At 28.2% G+C, this 16525-nt stretch overlaps 1 protein-coding gene across 1 annotated transcript; it reads right to left on the bottom strand.

The window, feature by feature from the left end:
• Positions 1-1626: 1626 nt before the first annotated feature.
• Positions 1627-3415, bottom strand: LOC111674581 (delta-1-pyrroline-5-carboxylate dehydrogenase, mitochondrial-like). Its single transcript, XM_046949358.1, has one exon. The coding sequence runs from the start codon at positions 3386-3388 to the stop codon at positions 1730-1732; it is 1659 nt and encodes a 552-aa protein (XP_046805314.1). The 5' UTR covers positions 3389-3415; the 3' UTR covers positions 1627-1729.
• Between the last annotated feature and the right edge of the window lie 13110 nt (positions 3416-16525).

Below are 16525 nucleotides of genomic sequence, written 5' to 3'. Positions count from 1 at the left end.
TAAAAACATTTATTTAGCAACAGAAAATTATTCAAAATAATAGAGTTTGAAGCAATTTTTAGATAAGATAGAGAGTTTTGCATTGAGAATTTTTCTTTTTTTTTAAGATAGAGAAATTTAAAAATTGCTATAAAATTGCCAAACAATTTTTGTTTTTTTTTGAAATTTACGTCACTGGTGCAAGATAATTTTCTGGATATTTTGCCATCAAAATCTTATTTTCATGAAAATGACAGATAGGGACTATTGTAGTCCCTCGATATTCTTTTGTGGGTCTATGATCAAAATTTGGATCATCCCATCAATTTGGATGAAATGTTCACTACCACCTCTACTATTGATTCTTCCTAACTCCGACAGTTCTTGACTGATAAAGCTTAGAAATACTGTCTGGCCTTCTATCCAATGTCGATTTTTTAAATTGGGTCACTTAACACGAAACCGCCCACATAAAAAAACATATCCTGACACATTTAGTGGAAAACAGACAGGAAAAACGATTAGTAAATGCAAACTTGTAGTAAGCGCATAAAACGGAAAACAAAAGCTGGACTACAATGTGTACTTATGTTGCCAACACTAGCAATTTTGAAAAATAAATTCAATTCTTTTACGAATTCCAGGATGTCAAGAATTCTGGGAGGAAGGAAACACATTTGATGTGTAGAACAAAAGAAAATGGTACGGAAAAGAAATTAAGATAAATTGTGGTGGAAAAAAAGCTACACTCAGTCTATTGTAGTTTAGTGGATTATTTGTTACAATGACGGTATGTTATTGCCAGATTATGATCATGGGTAACGATGGTAAGTATGTTATCTTCCACTGGTGCATTTAGGACAGTAATATACATATAACAAAATTTTTGTAATAAAATATGTTATTTCTATAAAATAAAAAATTCTTATATCGGTGATTAGTACATTTTATATCACATGGGCCTGTATCCATTCATTAAAATACCGATATAATGTAATATATTTTTTTGTGTTTTCTTTGAAGCTAGATTATTTAGTCCAATCTACTCTTTAGTTCACAAACACCCAGAGTAGTAATGTAGCAATATGACATAAAATAAAGTAGAGATAAAACTATTTTAAAAATTTAAAAGAATGTATGAAAAGAATATATACATATATATACACTTGCCACTGCTTTTAGGTCAAATTTAAACTTGATTTTGTAGCAAAGAATTCCGTAATAAAGGTATAATTAAATACAATTTAAAATGAAAATTAAAAAAAATAAAATTAAAGACTTATTTAAAAAAATCATATACATAAAATTTTAATTGTCAATTTTATTAGTGGTAAATTTATCGAATTTTAAATCACAAACAATTTTGATAATAGTGATTGTTAAAATGGTTAACTCTTCATAAAAGAAAATAAAAAAATTTTAAAATAAAGTTTTTTATGCAATTTTAGTCTTCCAGATAAAATAATTTTGCATGAATACTATTAATATCTCTTAATTATAATAATAATTAGACATTCTGTAAATGGGCGTCAATGACATAAATTTGCAATAAAAATACTAACATTTATACCTTTTATTTATAATTTTGAGTTTTTATTTAATAAAATAAAAAATTCCTCATAATTGTAACAATTTCCGATATCCATAAAAAAATTTTAAAGTTAATAATATGTATTATTTTTATTATACCAACGAATTACATATGAATTGTTATGTAACACAAAACATATTTAAATTTAGTCAGGAAGAGTTATGAGCACGAACAATTTAGATTTTCTATTTCATTTTTAACTACAGATTCTTTCACTGGTTCCTCTATTAGTTGTGGCGCTGCAAATCGTAGCAAATAATAAGCTGAACCATTTTTATCATTCGTACCGGACAAACGATTGCCTGACAAAGGCAGGTGGCTTCTATCTTGACCAGAACATTGTTCATTTACATACAAATTACTGGCTGTCATGCGTAGTTTATTTAAAAGTTGTTCACTGATCTTATTATCGGAGGAAAATATGGCACCACAACTACCAAATTTTTGAGAACTTATTACCGTTTCTAAGGCCTCATTTAATTTATTATTCTCATAAACATATACACTTAATATAGGACCCATAATGTCATCGATCATTAAACGATCGTTGGGATCTTGACAAACCAATATAGTTGGTTCTATGAAAAAACCATGAGTCTTCGTATAGTTTCCACCCATAAGAATTTCGAGGTTTTCATTACATTTAGCATATTCTAGATAAGAAACAACATCATCATAAATATCCTCACGTACAATAGCAGATGCATAAGAATTCTCATCGGTGGGATCACCTATTTTAAGAGCTTGAACTTCCGATTGTAATTGGCAACATAGTTTAGGCCACAATGTTTTTGGCACATAGAAACGAGCACAGGAATATGTTCTTTGACCAGAGTAACGAAAAGTAGCTTGTACTGTGCGATCTACCACCAAATCGATATCAGCTGATTCGTGAACAAAATGAAACCCCTTACTATCACATTCACCGACAAGACGAGGAAAACATTTATAGTGTGGCAAACGTATTGAAAGATCATGCCAAAGTGTTCTCAAGGTCGTAACTCGTCCAGCATAATTTATACCTGCCAAATTGTTGGATTTAATAACAGTATTAAAGAAAAGTTTATAATTAGAGGGCAGAAACTGCAAAGCTCCTCGTGGTATACCAGCTCCTATAATAGCCTTAAATATTATAAAAGATGTAAGCACACAATTTGCTGGTGGCCTCCATAAAACTGAATTACCCATTAGAAGTGGAGTTAAGGCCAAATTTGCTGCTATCCAGGACATGTAGAGAGGACCAGTGGCAGCTACAAAACCATCTAATGGCCTTAACAAATATCTACTCTTGAGTTTTTCGGATATTGTGGGCAACTTTAACTCTGACAATTGTATTAAAGCATCTGCATTAGTTCTTAACATCAAAATTAAATTGCTAACATCTTTTTCGGCATCTTGTTTGGTTTTAGCTTGACTCAACATTATAGCTGACATTAGATCGGCTTTTTTATCTATATCAGATAAAGTATTAGCAGTTTTATGAAAAATGTTTGATCTTGTTTTGACATCGACACAACTCCATGATTCTTGAACTTTAATCGCTTTTTGTATAGCCAAATTGATGTGATTTTTGGTAGCATAATAGTACTTAGCCACTACGCGTCTATGATTATGGGGCATACGTAAATTTTGCTCATCTCCCGTAAAAATCATTTGATTTCCTATAACAATTGGTATACTGACGTATTCGGCATATAGTTTTCTGAGAGCTTGATCAAGTAAATTAGGGTCAATGGAACTACATTTATTTAGCTTTGAATTAAAAGTGGTGAATCGGCGTACTTGTTGATTTAGATATAAAGAAAATTTTGTAAACATTTTAAAATTTTTAATTAAATTGCGACTTTTTTATAAGTATATTTAAACTATATACAAATACTGACACTCAAAATATTTCAAGAATTAATGTTAGGGTGTGCCTTAAAATTTTGTGGTTTAAGTTTCTGATACATTTGTATCTAAAAGTACTCAGTTGGAAATCTCCTTAAAATGTCTTGACAAAATATGTCTTAAAGACAAAATTATCATAACGTCAAAAGTAAAGACAAATAAATGACATATAAGGTGAGAAAAGAAAAGATTTTCTTTCATGATTGATAATGTTGGAGATTTCTCTAATACTTGCCCAACTTATCACAATAGGTCCTTTTGGCTACCGAATTAAGTGTTGTTAATTATTGTTATTTCTAGCTGCTGTTGCCAAAACAACACAGCCATTTCAGTAGTGTGGTTAGGCGACTTAAGAGCTCAAGGTCTTTAGATATTGAGAATGCCGATAGCGACAGAGCATTCTTCATAGAATCAATACGGAGGTTGAACCAGTGATTGTCTTCTTCTTTGTCGGGATTTTACTAAAATTGCAACCTTTTTGTAAGATATAGAATTTGCTTCGGTAAGTCAACAAAGAGGTTCACACAGTATAATAAAAGTTTCTAGGACAATTTCTATAAAGATGTCCAAATGAAGAATACATATATGAGTATGAAAAATTTACACTTATGCAAATTTGAATTAACAATTTTATGTAAAGTACGACATGACACATTCATTTGAAACGCATGTATTGTATCAAGTGTTAACGAAGTTGGCCAAAAGGCAAACTCAATGTGTAGTTGTCATATTCTCTCAACAACATTCTCCTAAATTGAAGCCATCAGTATACCCGACACCACCATAGTGAGAAGAGTATTATTGTTATGTGCTGATGTTTGTAACGTACAGAAATATTGATTCTACTCTCATCGATCGACTCAGACAGTTGTAGCCTTTATCTTGGGCACTTGTAAATTATACTAGTATCTCTTTAAAATTCATCACAACCCAGATTTATGTTTTGAGCACAAATTATTCTACTCTAATAAATGCCTAAATCGTCCATAATTGAGTTGCAACTTTATCTGCGCGATGAAATTTATCATAAATATATTTTACATAAAATTAATATCCCAAAAATTGTATAAGAATCTGCTCATATTTGAAAATATTTACCATTTATTTATATTTTATTTTTTGCTTAAATACATCGCTCTAATTGTAAAATTCAACATAAATTTTGTATTACTGAATTAGTAACACTTTAACTAGATCGGACAGATTTATATTGTTAGATCTGCTGATAAGTAGTTTAAATTTACTACATTTTGTTTTTTAATATCTAAAATTCATAGACAATAATGTTGGACAAACAGGATATTTGTTCAACGCCGCAAATATTCAATGCTCTATTATACAAATATGTACATATGCTATTCTATGCATGAATGTGAATAAAAAATATACTCATATTCACATATACATTAGTTAATTGGTTTACCTGCAATTCGGTGTGAATATCTCGATATCTCGAATTTACTTCATATGGTCTTAAAATTATTGAACCGAATGAATCAAGTTTTCTAAATATCTTTAAAAAGTATTTTTTAACTTTAATGCAATAACCAATTATAAAACTATTGGGATGTTAACTGCATAAATGCATATATAACAGCAACAATACAATTACAACAATGTGCAATTTTCATTCAACGGAAATCAACATTTTTGACAATTGTTGTGTTGTACGCTCGATGTTTTTTTCTCTCCTTAGTATTTAGAATTTTAGTTTTTGTCGCTATTAGAGTTGTTGTCAATATTGACTATATTGTTGTTGTTGTTGCTGTAGCTACTTTTGCTAATGCTACTGTACATATTGCTTTCCAACTCCAAAACAATTTGAAATGCAATTTGTAACATTTGAATTGCTAACTAACGCATAATCAATGTGTATTAGTTGGTAATAGTAGAGATACACATTTATACATGAATAAACATTGTATATATGTAAATTTGTGCATATATAAGTGTGTGTATGTATTAGAAAATGTGTCCTTTTTACCACTAAAATACATATGAATGCATTATACAGGACATGACAAAATGATTATACTACATTGTCTGTCCGTATGTCTGCCTGTTCCATTTTGATTGCACTACAAAAACTTGTCATCATTTATTATGTTGTAGTTGTCTTCTTTTTTTATTTGTGTGTCATTATGTGTATTTGTTGCTGTTGTGTCGAATTCTTTCTTGTATTTTATTCGGATTGATGCATGTTTAGCGTTTTAAATGTTTAATCAATTATATGGACACACATTCATGTACTTCTGCACGTACATTGTGTGGATGTATGTGCCTGTGTTTTAACGATTCACATTTTAACATATGTATGTATATACATATGTATATATAAAGTTCCTGTACTTAAATGTTAAAACTGTGATTGAAAAGTATTATTTCTTTACTTAATATTCAGCTTTAAAACATGTATAATTATCTTTAACTGAAATCGCAAGGTGGGCGATTGACATTTGAATTGTTGATTGTCTATTGAGTTGTTATACATGTGGGCAATTCCATGAAAATTCAACCAGGACTGAAAAATAAGACCCTTAATAAGACCCTTTTTTTAATTTGGTATATTATTGCAACCGCAACTGAAAATATTTTTTTGTAGCCAATAATTCTGTTAGCTGATAATTGTTTAGATCTTTACAAATATAACGTCTTCTTTATTATTTAAAAATAATTAGTTTTCATTAATCTGTTAATCGGTGAAAATTATTCGGATTATTTGTAGTTTTTAAATTTGAAAATGTACATTTACTGGAACGGCTTATCGAAATATATTTATCGATTACCGGTCAATACCCTGATATCCATAAAGAAAATTTGACCCCCATATAGAGAATATGATTCTGTGTCTTTAACCGGCAGACACAACTAGATCATAATGGAATAAATACATTTTTTTTATTTTAAATGAAGTAATTCCTTTAAAGTTTCAATTACAGTCAATTACTTAAATTTTTTAGTTTAACATAAGCTTTTGTCAGAATTTTAAATTATAGCCTTTAATTGAAAACGCGGTAATTGGAAATAAATACGGACACAAGTATTTTTGTACAAAAGAATAGAAAACAACCATTTTATAGTTATCGAAATTATCTAACAAAAAAAAAAGTAGTTTATGTGAATTGAACAAAATGCTTAAAATGTTGCTATTTTAGCAAATTGATGATTGTGTTTTTAATATAAAACATTTAACTGTAATCACTTGTACATTTTATAGTAAAATTCTAAACAAAAAGAACATTAGAACTAAAACTGAGTACATTATAAATAAAGCTAAATTTTGACAACTGAAATTTTGAATTAAAAATCATTTTGTTTTAAATCGTTCTAATGTGAAAAACTTAAAAATAAAACAATTATTTTAAATAATTTTTACATTTAAATAAAATAAATGGACTTTTATGACCACTCTTGTTTAAAGACAAAAATAGGCTGAAAAGTAAGGTTTGACATAATAAATATATGTTATTAGTGTATAGACTATAACTATTAATATTCTCTAACTATAATTGTAAATATAAAGTAGTTATGTATTAATTTACGATATTTGAAATCCTTTAATTAAAAAAACTTCAGTTGCAAATTTCAAAGACCTAAGAATATTGTAATATGGCAACATTTTGCAGAAGCGAAAAAATATTAACATAATTAGTGAATTTAATACATAAATCTACATTTAATTAACTGGTGCTCCTGTGTAACCCTCAGTCATATCTAAAGGATAGATAAGTGCAATTAAAACGCAGCCAACATAATAAAATGACACTAATCTGCATAATGTATTCAGATATACATTTTTTCTAAGTACTTGTTATTGTTGCACCAGTGCTAGTATTTGTAATACATGAAAATTAAAATGAAAACTCTCTTCGCATTTTAACCATAATGTGGTGTATAATGAGACAAAACAACGTGTATATAAATATGTATATGTATAAGTATATAAGTGTAAACAAGTAAAGCATACAGTATGATTAAAAAGTTTTCCAATGAACAGTAAAACTAATCTTATCAAATATTTTCACTCTACTCTTCTCATGCCATAACGTACAGTTAAATTTGATTAATTGTTATTACGGAGTAACTTCTAATAGAATAACTAACTAATGAAATAACGGAATTACTAATAAAAGAAATATTAAAATTTAGTTCAATTATAAAAATATTCGCCAAAGAGGTACTCTAAGGATAAACAGAATTTTCAGTGTAAACATCTGCAACTTTCATTATAGGGCCACGAAATTTTTGAATCTAATGTCTTCTTATCGAGATGGAGTGGACCCAAGTATTTAAAAACATTAACAAGATCGGTAAAGAATTCATTGTTTTGCAATGAGTCAAAGTTTGACATTTTTGGAAAATATGGGTTTCATCTAATCTATGTAGGATATTGCTTATTATTTCTCGAAATATTTTGCGGTAAGTTGTATGTATTATTTGTAGAGGTGTTACATAAGGTGTTTTTATACATATCCACAAGGACCTGGTATAGGTTTATAGAAAATTACCTAATAAACATTATTTTTTAAACAAATTTGTTTAATCTAAATACAAAGAAGTTCCTAGCACTCTTAGATTAAATTTGTCGTCAATTCAAATTTATTCCACAAATTCAATTTAACATTGTTAAAAACATGCAAAGTTAAATTATACATCAGAAAATAAGTAGTAACTTTATATTAAAGTTACATACGTACATATATTGAGTTTTTGCTGCTATTTGCAACGCACAATACCAATCGGCTTAAAATAGTTTTCTCAGCCGATTTAGCTATATCCGTATGTCTATGTAAATCTTTTTCTATGTATTACTTTATTCAACTTTTATTCCTCACTGTATAAAACGTTGATCTAAAGGGTTTTTCGTTAAAAACGATGTATTTTTTTCTAATTCTTTACGTCTATATCATTTCAGAATAGTCAATCGGATAAAAGTACGCGCTTTTAAAATTTTTGCATATTATAAAATTTTAATTAACAAAATTTGCACTAAGACAATTTTGTTTGACGGAGCCTTGGAAAAGAAGTAAATGGAATCTAAGGAAAAAAGTCGGAGTGATATGACTTTTTTCTTTAGATTCCATTTACATGTTAGTCTATATCAACAATATTACAGTGTTGGATAAACTACAGCTTCCGTTTCAGACATTGGTTTATAAAAAAATAAACACAGTTCTTAATGAAACCACCTTTACAATGTAACAGTATAGCCTTGTTTCTATTTATTTCAAACTTATAATTTTATAATTAATGTATTTATTTCAGTGTTTTAAATGTTATCATGTCTGTATGTGTTGCGCAAATGTGCCTTTTATATTTTTACATAATTGCCACAAAAGCCACCTACAATATGCCAGTCAGGCATCTAACAAAGTAAGCCAACCATGCATCCAATGTTTCTTCTAAATGGTTGGATGCCGCTAAATCCTTTAACCCTTTATATATAGTCATCTTTTTTTCTTATGTCTCTTTTATACTTGTTCATCATAAATTAGTCTTATACACTGTTTTATTTTAATATAATAAGTACTTTTTTACATTTCATTTGTATTCTCTTGTTACCAATTCATTCATACAGCCTCTTCATCCTTTCCACTCAGACGCAGTTATACAAATATATTTTTCCTTATACATATGAATGTTGGTGTCTCCCCACACTCTTGTAAAAATAGATTTTTATAAGCACATTCTCTAATGTAAACACTAAAACTAATTAATTTGTATGCAACAAAACGTATGAATACGTATTTTTGCTTCAGTCTTTTGTGCAACGTAAAAAAATTTGCCAGTTAAAAGAGATATTTTATTATAATTATACCATACATCAATGTAGTGGGAAGAGTTTTACATATTTGTACTGATATTGCTAGCTCTCAAAAATTATGGAACTGATACATATATAAAAACGTCATCTTTATTTCAACATACTTTAAAAAAATCGATTTTTTTAGTGTTAAAAAATATTTCAAATGTTTTTCAAAATTAGGCGTATACTGAATATATATAATATCAATAAATCCTTAACACGTATACGTACAGATGATGTTAATGAAAGCAGTGCAATTTCACAATGTAATGATTTTTTTTTTTTTTTTTTTTTTTGATTTTAAAGATTAAATCAAAATCCCGAATGGTTTTCAAAAAATGGGACTCATAAAATAAATTCATGACTACTTCCTAATTTTGGTTGTCTTCAATCACATAGTGGTGTCCGTATATACGTTAGCAAATCAATGCCAAAAGTCTAAAATTTTTCCAAAACTTGTAAATAATATATGTCTTTATATACTAAGACAAGGTTTAGCTGTCATAATATAAAAGAAACAGCAAATTCGAACATAACAATCCTACTTGTCAAAATATATGACCCGAAAAACCATTATACTGTACAATCATCAAGGCATAAAAAATATAAAAAATTAAAAAAAAATCTATTATTTTACATATTTTATATCGTTGGTTGTGAATGTGTTAATGAGAATGTATTTGCAACATTGTAACTTATAACAGAAAGACTAGATGATGTGACCGATTTAGTCTCTCTCAGTCAGCATTTTTATTTTTTTCATTATTGTTTTTTAGAATATTAGCTACTTTAATTTCTTAATCATTCAGCATATAATTAAATTGTAAAATGGTTACATGAGCACTACTTACAAACAGCTATAAGAACTACAAATAATGCTACTGCTGTTAAAACGATGACAATGACAACAACTAGCAGCATTACAACCACAAAAAAGTTCTGATTACAATACAGAATATGGCGTAAATTAGGGCGTTCTTTTTTGCCAAACCTAAAAATGTTGACTCTTACTTGATATACTAAGCTGTGTTGCTCCTATATTATATTTCTTAAACATAAATATTGCACATAATAAATATTTTACTTCTTATATTAGCATTATTCATTCTCAGTTTTTGATAATTGCAATGATAAATAACCTTAAAATATTTCACAAAAAATACACCTTAATGCGTTTTATAAAATATAAAGAGCGAAAAGTAAAAGTTAACATACATACATAATATGATGATCAAACTGATTAAAACAATCAACAAAATTTTTAATTAAAATACAATCAACTAATTCATAACTAATTGATTAGTTAAAAAGTTCAAATAAAATTTTATGTTAAAGCCGCATTCACAATGCTAGCAATATTTTCAAGGGGGTATTCACAATGGAAGCAACCCATTCCATTTTAAAACTCGCGATTATCTTGCGGCCACAATATCACTATTTAATTTTGTACACATTTTTCTTTAATTTCTAATAGTTTTTTATATAATATACAGTCCGCAAATTTGGGCGGAGGCACTTTAGTGTCAATATAATTATTCTGTAAATAAATGAGCTGTCTTTCAGTAGCAACCGTGGTATTCCCATGTGAATTTTGCACAAAGAACTTTAAAAAATATAAATATTTTGGATAATAAATTGGTGAAATGACATGACTTTAATACAAAAATTCGTACATCTTAGAAACAATTAGATCTGAAATCTTCAAGTTTTACACAAAGAACATTGACATTTATGTAAACGTTTAGAAAAAATGGAGGACTTGGCACCCCTCATAAAAATTCAATATAAAAGTTCGTATATCTGGGAAACTTTTAAAATCTAAATTAACGAAATTGTGTGACATCTTCTGTATGAAAAAAATTGTATATCTGGAAAATATTATATTTAGAATCTCCAAAATCGCAAAGTGGGTTACGTAAGAAAATAATGTGCAAGTGTATCTCTATCTGTAGTTGGTTTATAATTTTAAGGTGTGTTAAAGATCAATAATTCGATAATTCATAGACATAAGTCAAAAACGCAAAATGCCCTGTAAACTGTAACGAAGAGTTACTTATTGCTTTGACTGTATGCAATGTAGCAGACTTGGCTATATGGACTATAAAGTTGTTGTTATTTTATAATTATTTTAATCGCATAAAAAGCATTATTTTGTTTATAATAAAGAGCAAATCGCACTCATAGACATACAAAAACACCCACACAAACTTTACTACGTAAACATGACCGGACATAGTCCTATTAAGTTTTTATTCAAATAAAACACAAGAACATTTCAATTTTTCTAAAAAATATATCTTTCGTAAAAATTTTAACAATTTAAGAGAAATGTGCATATTATTAAAAGTTAGTGTTTAGACTTTGACTTAAATACAAATACATACATATATTGAGAATCATTTTACTTAAATGACATTTTAAATAAATTAAGCGTAAAATTAAAAGATATTTTGTTAAAGTAGAATAACGAAAAAAAATGTGACAGTCAATTTTAAAAGAAAACTTAAATAAATGGAACATCCCCTTATAAAAACATACTAACATACAATTTAGTGTTTTTAATAAAGAACTTTCTTTTTTTTAACATTTATTTATTCTATATACAATTCAAATATTTACATTTTCATTGTTATTCAAATTTAGCTAACTATTTTCATAAAACAAACACAAGAAAAGTTCATAAAAAATCATTCATTCATTTATTCTTTATACTTCCACTGCCATACAATCCTTTATTATTTTCTCCATTCCATTATTTGTTTTAATTATTACGCGCTTTTAATTTCATTCAGATTTTATGCCTTTTGATTTACAGCCATTGTGCAGAATTTAATAACGACCTACCCATTCCGTTCAGCCATTTTATGCTTCATTATTATTCAAATTTTGTTTGTTGTGAGGATTTACAAGGCGTTACTTTTTAAAGTTTTTTTTTTCTTTATTTTTAGCTTTTATTAAAAGCTACTTAAGGATACATATCAATAAGTACGAATGTTTAATAAAGGATTACAGTAATGAGAGGAATTATTACAAGATTTTTACAACCTATAAAGAACTGAAATTAAAAATTGTAGCTTAAATTGAGTGAGATATTAAAATTTTAAAGCTATATTGAAGTCAGGTAGTACTTATATTGATAAAGGTAAAAAAGTTTGCAACAGTCTTAAGTTAAGTAGAGCTTGAGAACTTTCCACTACCCATTATTAAAAAGCTACCAGTACCTTTTAGTCTGTCGGGCAATGAACTTGTGATGTCAATTCACTCATCGAATTTTCTTTAAAAAAAACAAAACATGAAGTCGAACCTGAGGACCACATAATCCAGTACTATGGGTGGCCAGGATTTGTCTTGGCTGGTCAGTTGGTTGAGGATTTATTCAGGATCAACGTGATTTAAATCCAAATTCGTTGGAAGGGTAAGTTGTAGTTAAAAGACTGATGCCGAATCTCTTATGAGTGTGTTGGATGGAAGGGATGTGTGCAGGGTTGAAAGGTGATGGATAAAAAAGATCTTATACATGTGATACTTAATTGTGACGCTACTCTCACACAATTCAATGGTTTCTGTAGGGACTTCTTTTATTTACCAAACAATATAAAATTTCATGGACTGACAGCAAAAGGAGTTAAAAAACTTCTGATATAATTCTATCGCTTAAAATTCCAACCTTGAGGTTTGAAAAGTTTCTCCACCATTTCACATAAATTTGACAAAATCAAAAATATTTTTCCTTTATGCATATTTGTAACAAAGTTTTTTATTAACTTTATGCTAAGTTATTCATCTGAAGAATTGAGAGTTAAAGTCAAATTTGTTTAAATTCAATTATAAGTTGCAAATTTAATTTGTAAGCGAGTGAGTGTATTTATTTGATTCAATAGAGATGGTTAAATATGAATAAATTTTGATGATTTGTTTTGGATCTTTGTAACCTTGACATACATACATACATACATACATTCATACATACATACATACATACATACATACATACATACATACATACATACATAAATACATAAATACATACATACATACATACATACATACATACATACATACATACATACATACATACATACATACATACATACATACATACATACATACATACATACATACATACATACATACATATATACACACATACATACATACATACATACATACATACATACATACATACATATGTAATTAAATCCTTTAATATATGTATGTATTAATTCAAATGTAAAAACTTATTATAAATAAAAAGTTAATATCTTCATATGAATAAATTAATTTGCGTATGTTTAAAGTTTATAGACGACTAAACGGCTTAACAGACTTTCTTGAAATTTAGAATTTTTTGTTTTTCTGTATGTCTGGAAAAATGTATAAACTACGTTGTATTCTGAAATTTTAAGTGGGCAAGGAGCCACGCCTACATACAAAACAAAAATTAAAAGTCTCAGAAACATCTAGAGTACTAAAATTTTTATGCACAACTTTGACATTTATAAGAATATCAGAGTACTAGCAGAGTTATAGGCAACTTGTATTGTGAACCAACGGGCTGCAGAAAACATCAACAGATAGGTCGCAGTGCTTTGAGTGTCTTCATTTCAATTCAATTAAAACAAACATTCCAGATATAAAATTAATACTTTTAACAGTAAGTACATATCCCAAGATATTAACTCGTCATACCTTTGGTTAAAGACATATGTACTTATTTATTAAATACATACTAAGAAATTTACTTCCCATCAGTTTTATTAGCTGTCAATGAGTCAACATAATTTTCATGGGCGTATTTTAGATAATAAGTAAGTAGTCACTTTCTTAATTTTCAGTAATTCCTATACTGTTTTTTGGTTTAGTTAGACCATAAATAGTGTCAATTGATTTCTAAACAGAAGTAAAATTTCAAGTTCATATAGCCCAAACTATTATGAAGATAAACGATTGTGTAAGTATTTGTGTATGCAAATCTCAATTCATCCATGTTTCATTTTATAAATTCTTGAACAAATACACAAACCAATTAAGAATTTTCGTATGAGTTGTGTTGTTGTTTTTATTTCTGTTAGTAGTTCTCAACGAGAACAAATATATGTAAACTTAAACATATAAGATATTATAAATCAGCATGCCCGATGTTATATTGCCCTATTTTAGTGATTTAATAAAGAGGTCTTAAATTTAAATGAATATTTACGTTCATATAAAACTTCGGAATTTCAAAGTAACAAATTAAGGTAAAAATTGGTACTTATACATAAAACTTTCATGGTGTAGGGTGTTTAAAGATATGTATGAATGTATGATTACATTTGAATGTATGTTAAGGTTAATACTACTGCAACTATGTACTTCATATATTTGAGAAGTAGCACTACAATTTAACAAACCCAACTGAACTTAAAATAAACAAAGATGTAGAAGTTGTTGTGGCACTTGTCACCCCATTTGTTTCTTTTATTAGAGTAGTTTCGTTTGCATAGAAAAAAATAAAGTACTGATGTTCCTAATAATGTGGTTCATTCGAAGAAACCATTTCCAATAACGTTTGTACAGGGGTCAACATAAAGTCCATTTTTTTGTGTAAACGGAAGGACATAATTTCAATTTAGTTAGTTAGTTTGAATGGAGGATGTATACACATCAAATCCGAAGAAATACACCTAGGCCTAAATCGGGCCTGTTGTGCGCTCCTCAACTACTGCCACGGGCGGGAATCGAACCCACCACTTCCGGTCTACCAGACTAGAACACTAACCTACCGGAGGCAAGGTTAATTTAAAATCGATATTTTTAGTGAAAACATAAAAGTTCATTTCAGGCAAAACTAAAGAACATAGATCAAATAAGTGAAAATCTGTAATCATTTTTATTTCCAACGAAAAATAAATTTTTGAGTAAAAGCATAAAATACATTTTTCTGTCCAAACTAGAGTTCATAGTTCCTAAAGAAAACATGTGATAACTTTTATTTTCCAATTAAAATGATTTTTAACAGAGAAAATTTACCTTTATATTCAAATAAAAATTTAATATTAATATCTAAAAATTTTTCATTCTATATTTTAATTTTCGGAGGTAACATCAGCGACTTATATTTTGTGACTACCCTAATATAAATACACAGTATGTATGTGTATGTTTAACCAAGTGTTATACTTGTATGCCTTGACTGAATCTACAACACATGCATTAATATGCATGTTTTACACATTTCATTTGTAATGCACAGTTTTTTTAATTTCATATTTTAATCTCAAATGTATTAAAAATGTTTAGGTGATACACGTACAAAATCTTTCAGCAGAAAAATTTTATAAAACAGCTTACTGTCCTTAATTCTTAATTTTGAAAAGCAAGTTGTAGAAAGTTGTAGTTTATTACGACCAGTGCACATGTAAATGCTTGTATTAATAAGCTATGTGTTTTTTTTTTTGCAAACAAGAAAAAAATGAATCCTTTTGACCTTATACATATAAGCTGCAAATATTTTTCATAATTGTATGAAGTAAATGACAAATACATATAGGAAGATTAAGAAAAAATTTCTTAGAAATGCACAAAGGCAAAAAAATCCATGAGAAGGTTAACAAAGACTAAACAAATAAATACTCTTAGACTTTAGTTCCCATGAAAATTAAGGTTAACACAACTGTGTTATCTTTAGAAGATTACTTAAAAGTACTTACAAACAAACACTAGTATTGAGTTAAATGAAGGCATAAGTAAGACTGATATAAACGTAAATCAGTAGGGAGAGGTTCCTATTTAATCCTAGTTTCGGTGAGCTAGATTTAAAACTAAAACCAAAGTTTTTTGTCGTTAATTTTTAAAACCGGCGATCTGTTGAAAGTTATATAAAATATAGTAAAATGTCATAAAACATAAAACTTCGATTCACTCAAATCAATTTTTTTTATTGCTACTGATCGTGTAGTAAATGAGTGATACCCATCTGGCATTTTTTGAACATTTTTGATCACATTTGAGACATTTATGACTTTTCTACAGGATTAAAATGATCATAATTGCGCTCATTTTCTGATCATATATGATATATTCGTCGGGAGAAAAAGGTACCCTACCCGCGACTATGTTAAACGAGTCGTTTATGAGCCCCACATCTGATCAGTTATGACTCATTTTTTAATATTTTTGAGTCAATCATGAGCCAAATTACTGGTCGTTTTAGAATTATTTTCGAATCATGTTATAGTCTTTTTTGAGTCTTTTCTGAGTAATGTGTAGGTTTGTTA

Source organism: Lucilia cuprina, chromosome 4, assembly GCF_022045245.1.
Source record: "Lucilia cuprina isolate Lc7/37 chromosome 4, ASM2204524v1, whole genome shotgun sequence".
NCBI lineage: Eukaryota > Metazoa > Arthropoda > Insecta > Diptera > Calliphoridae > Lucilia > Lucilia cuprina.
This window is presented reverse-complemented; position numbering and strand designations above follow the sequence as displayed.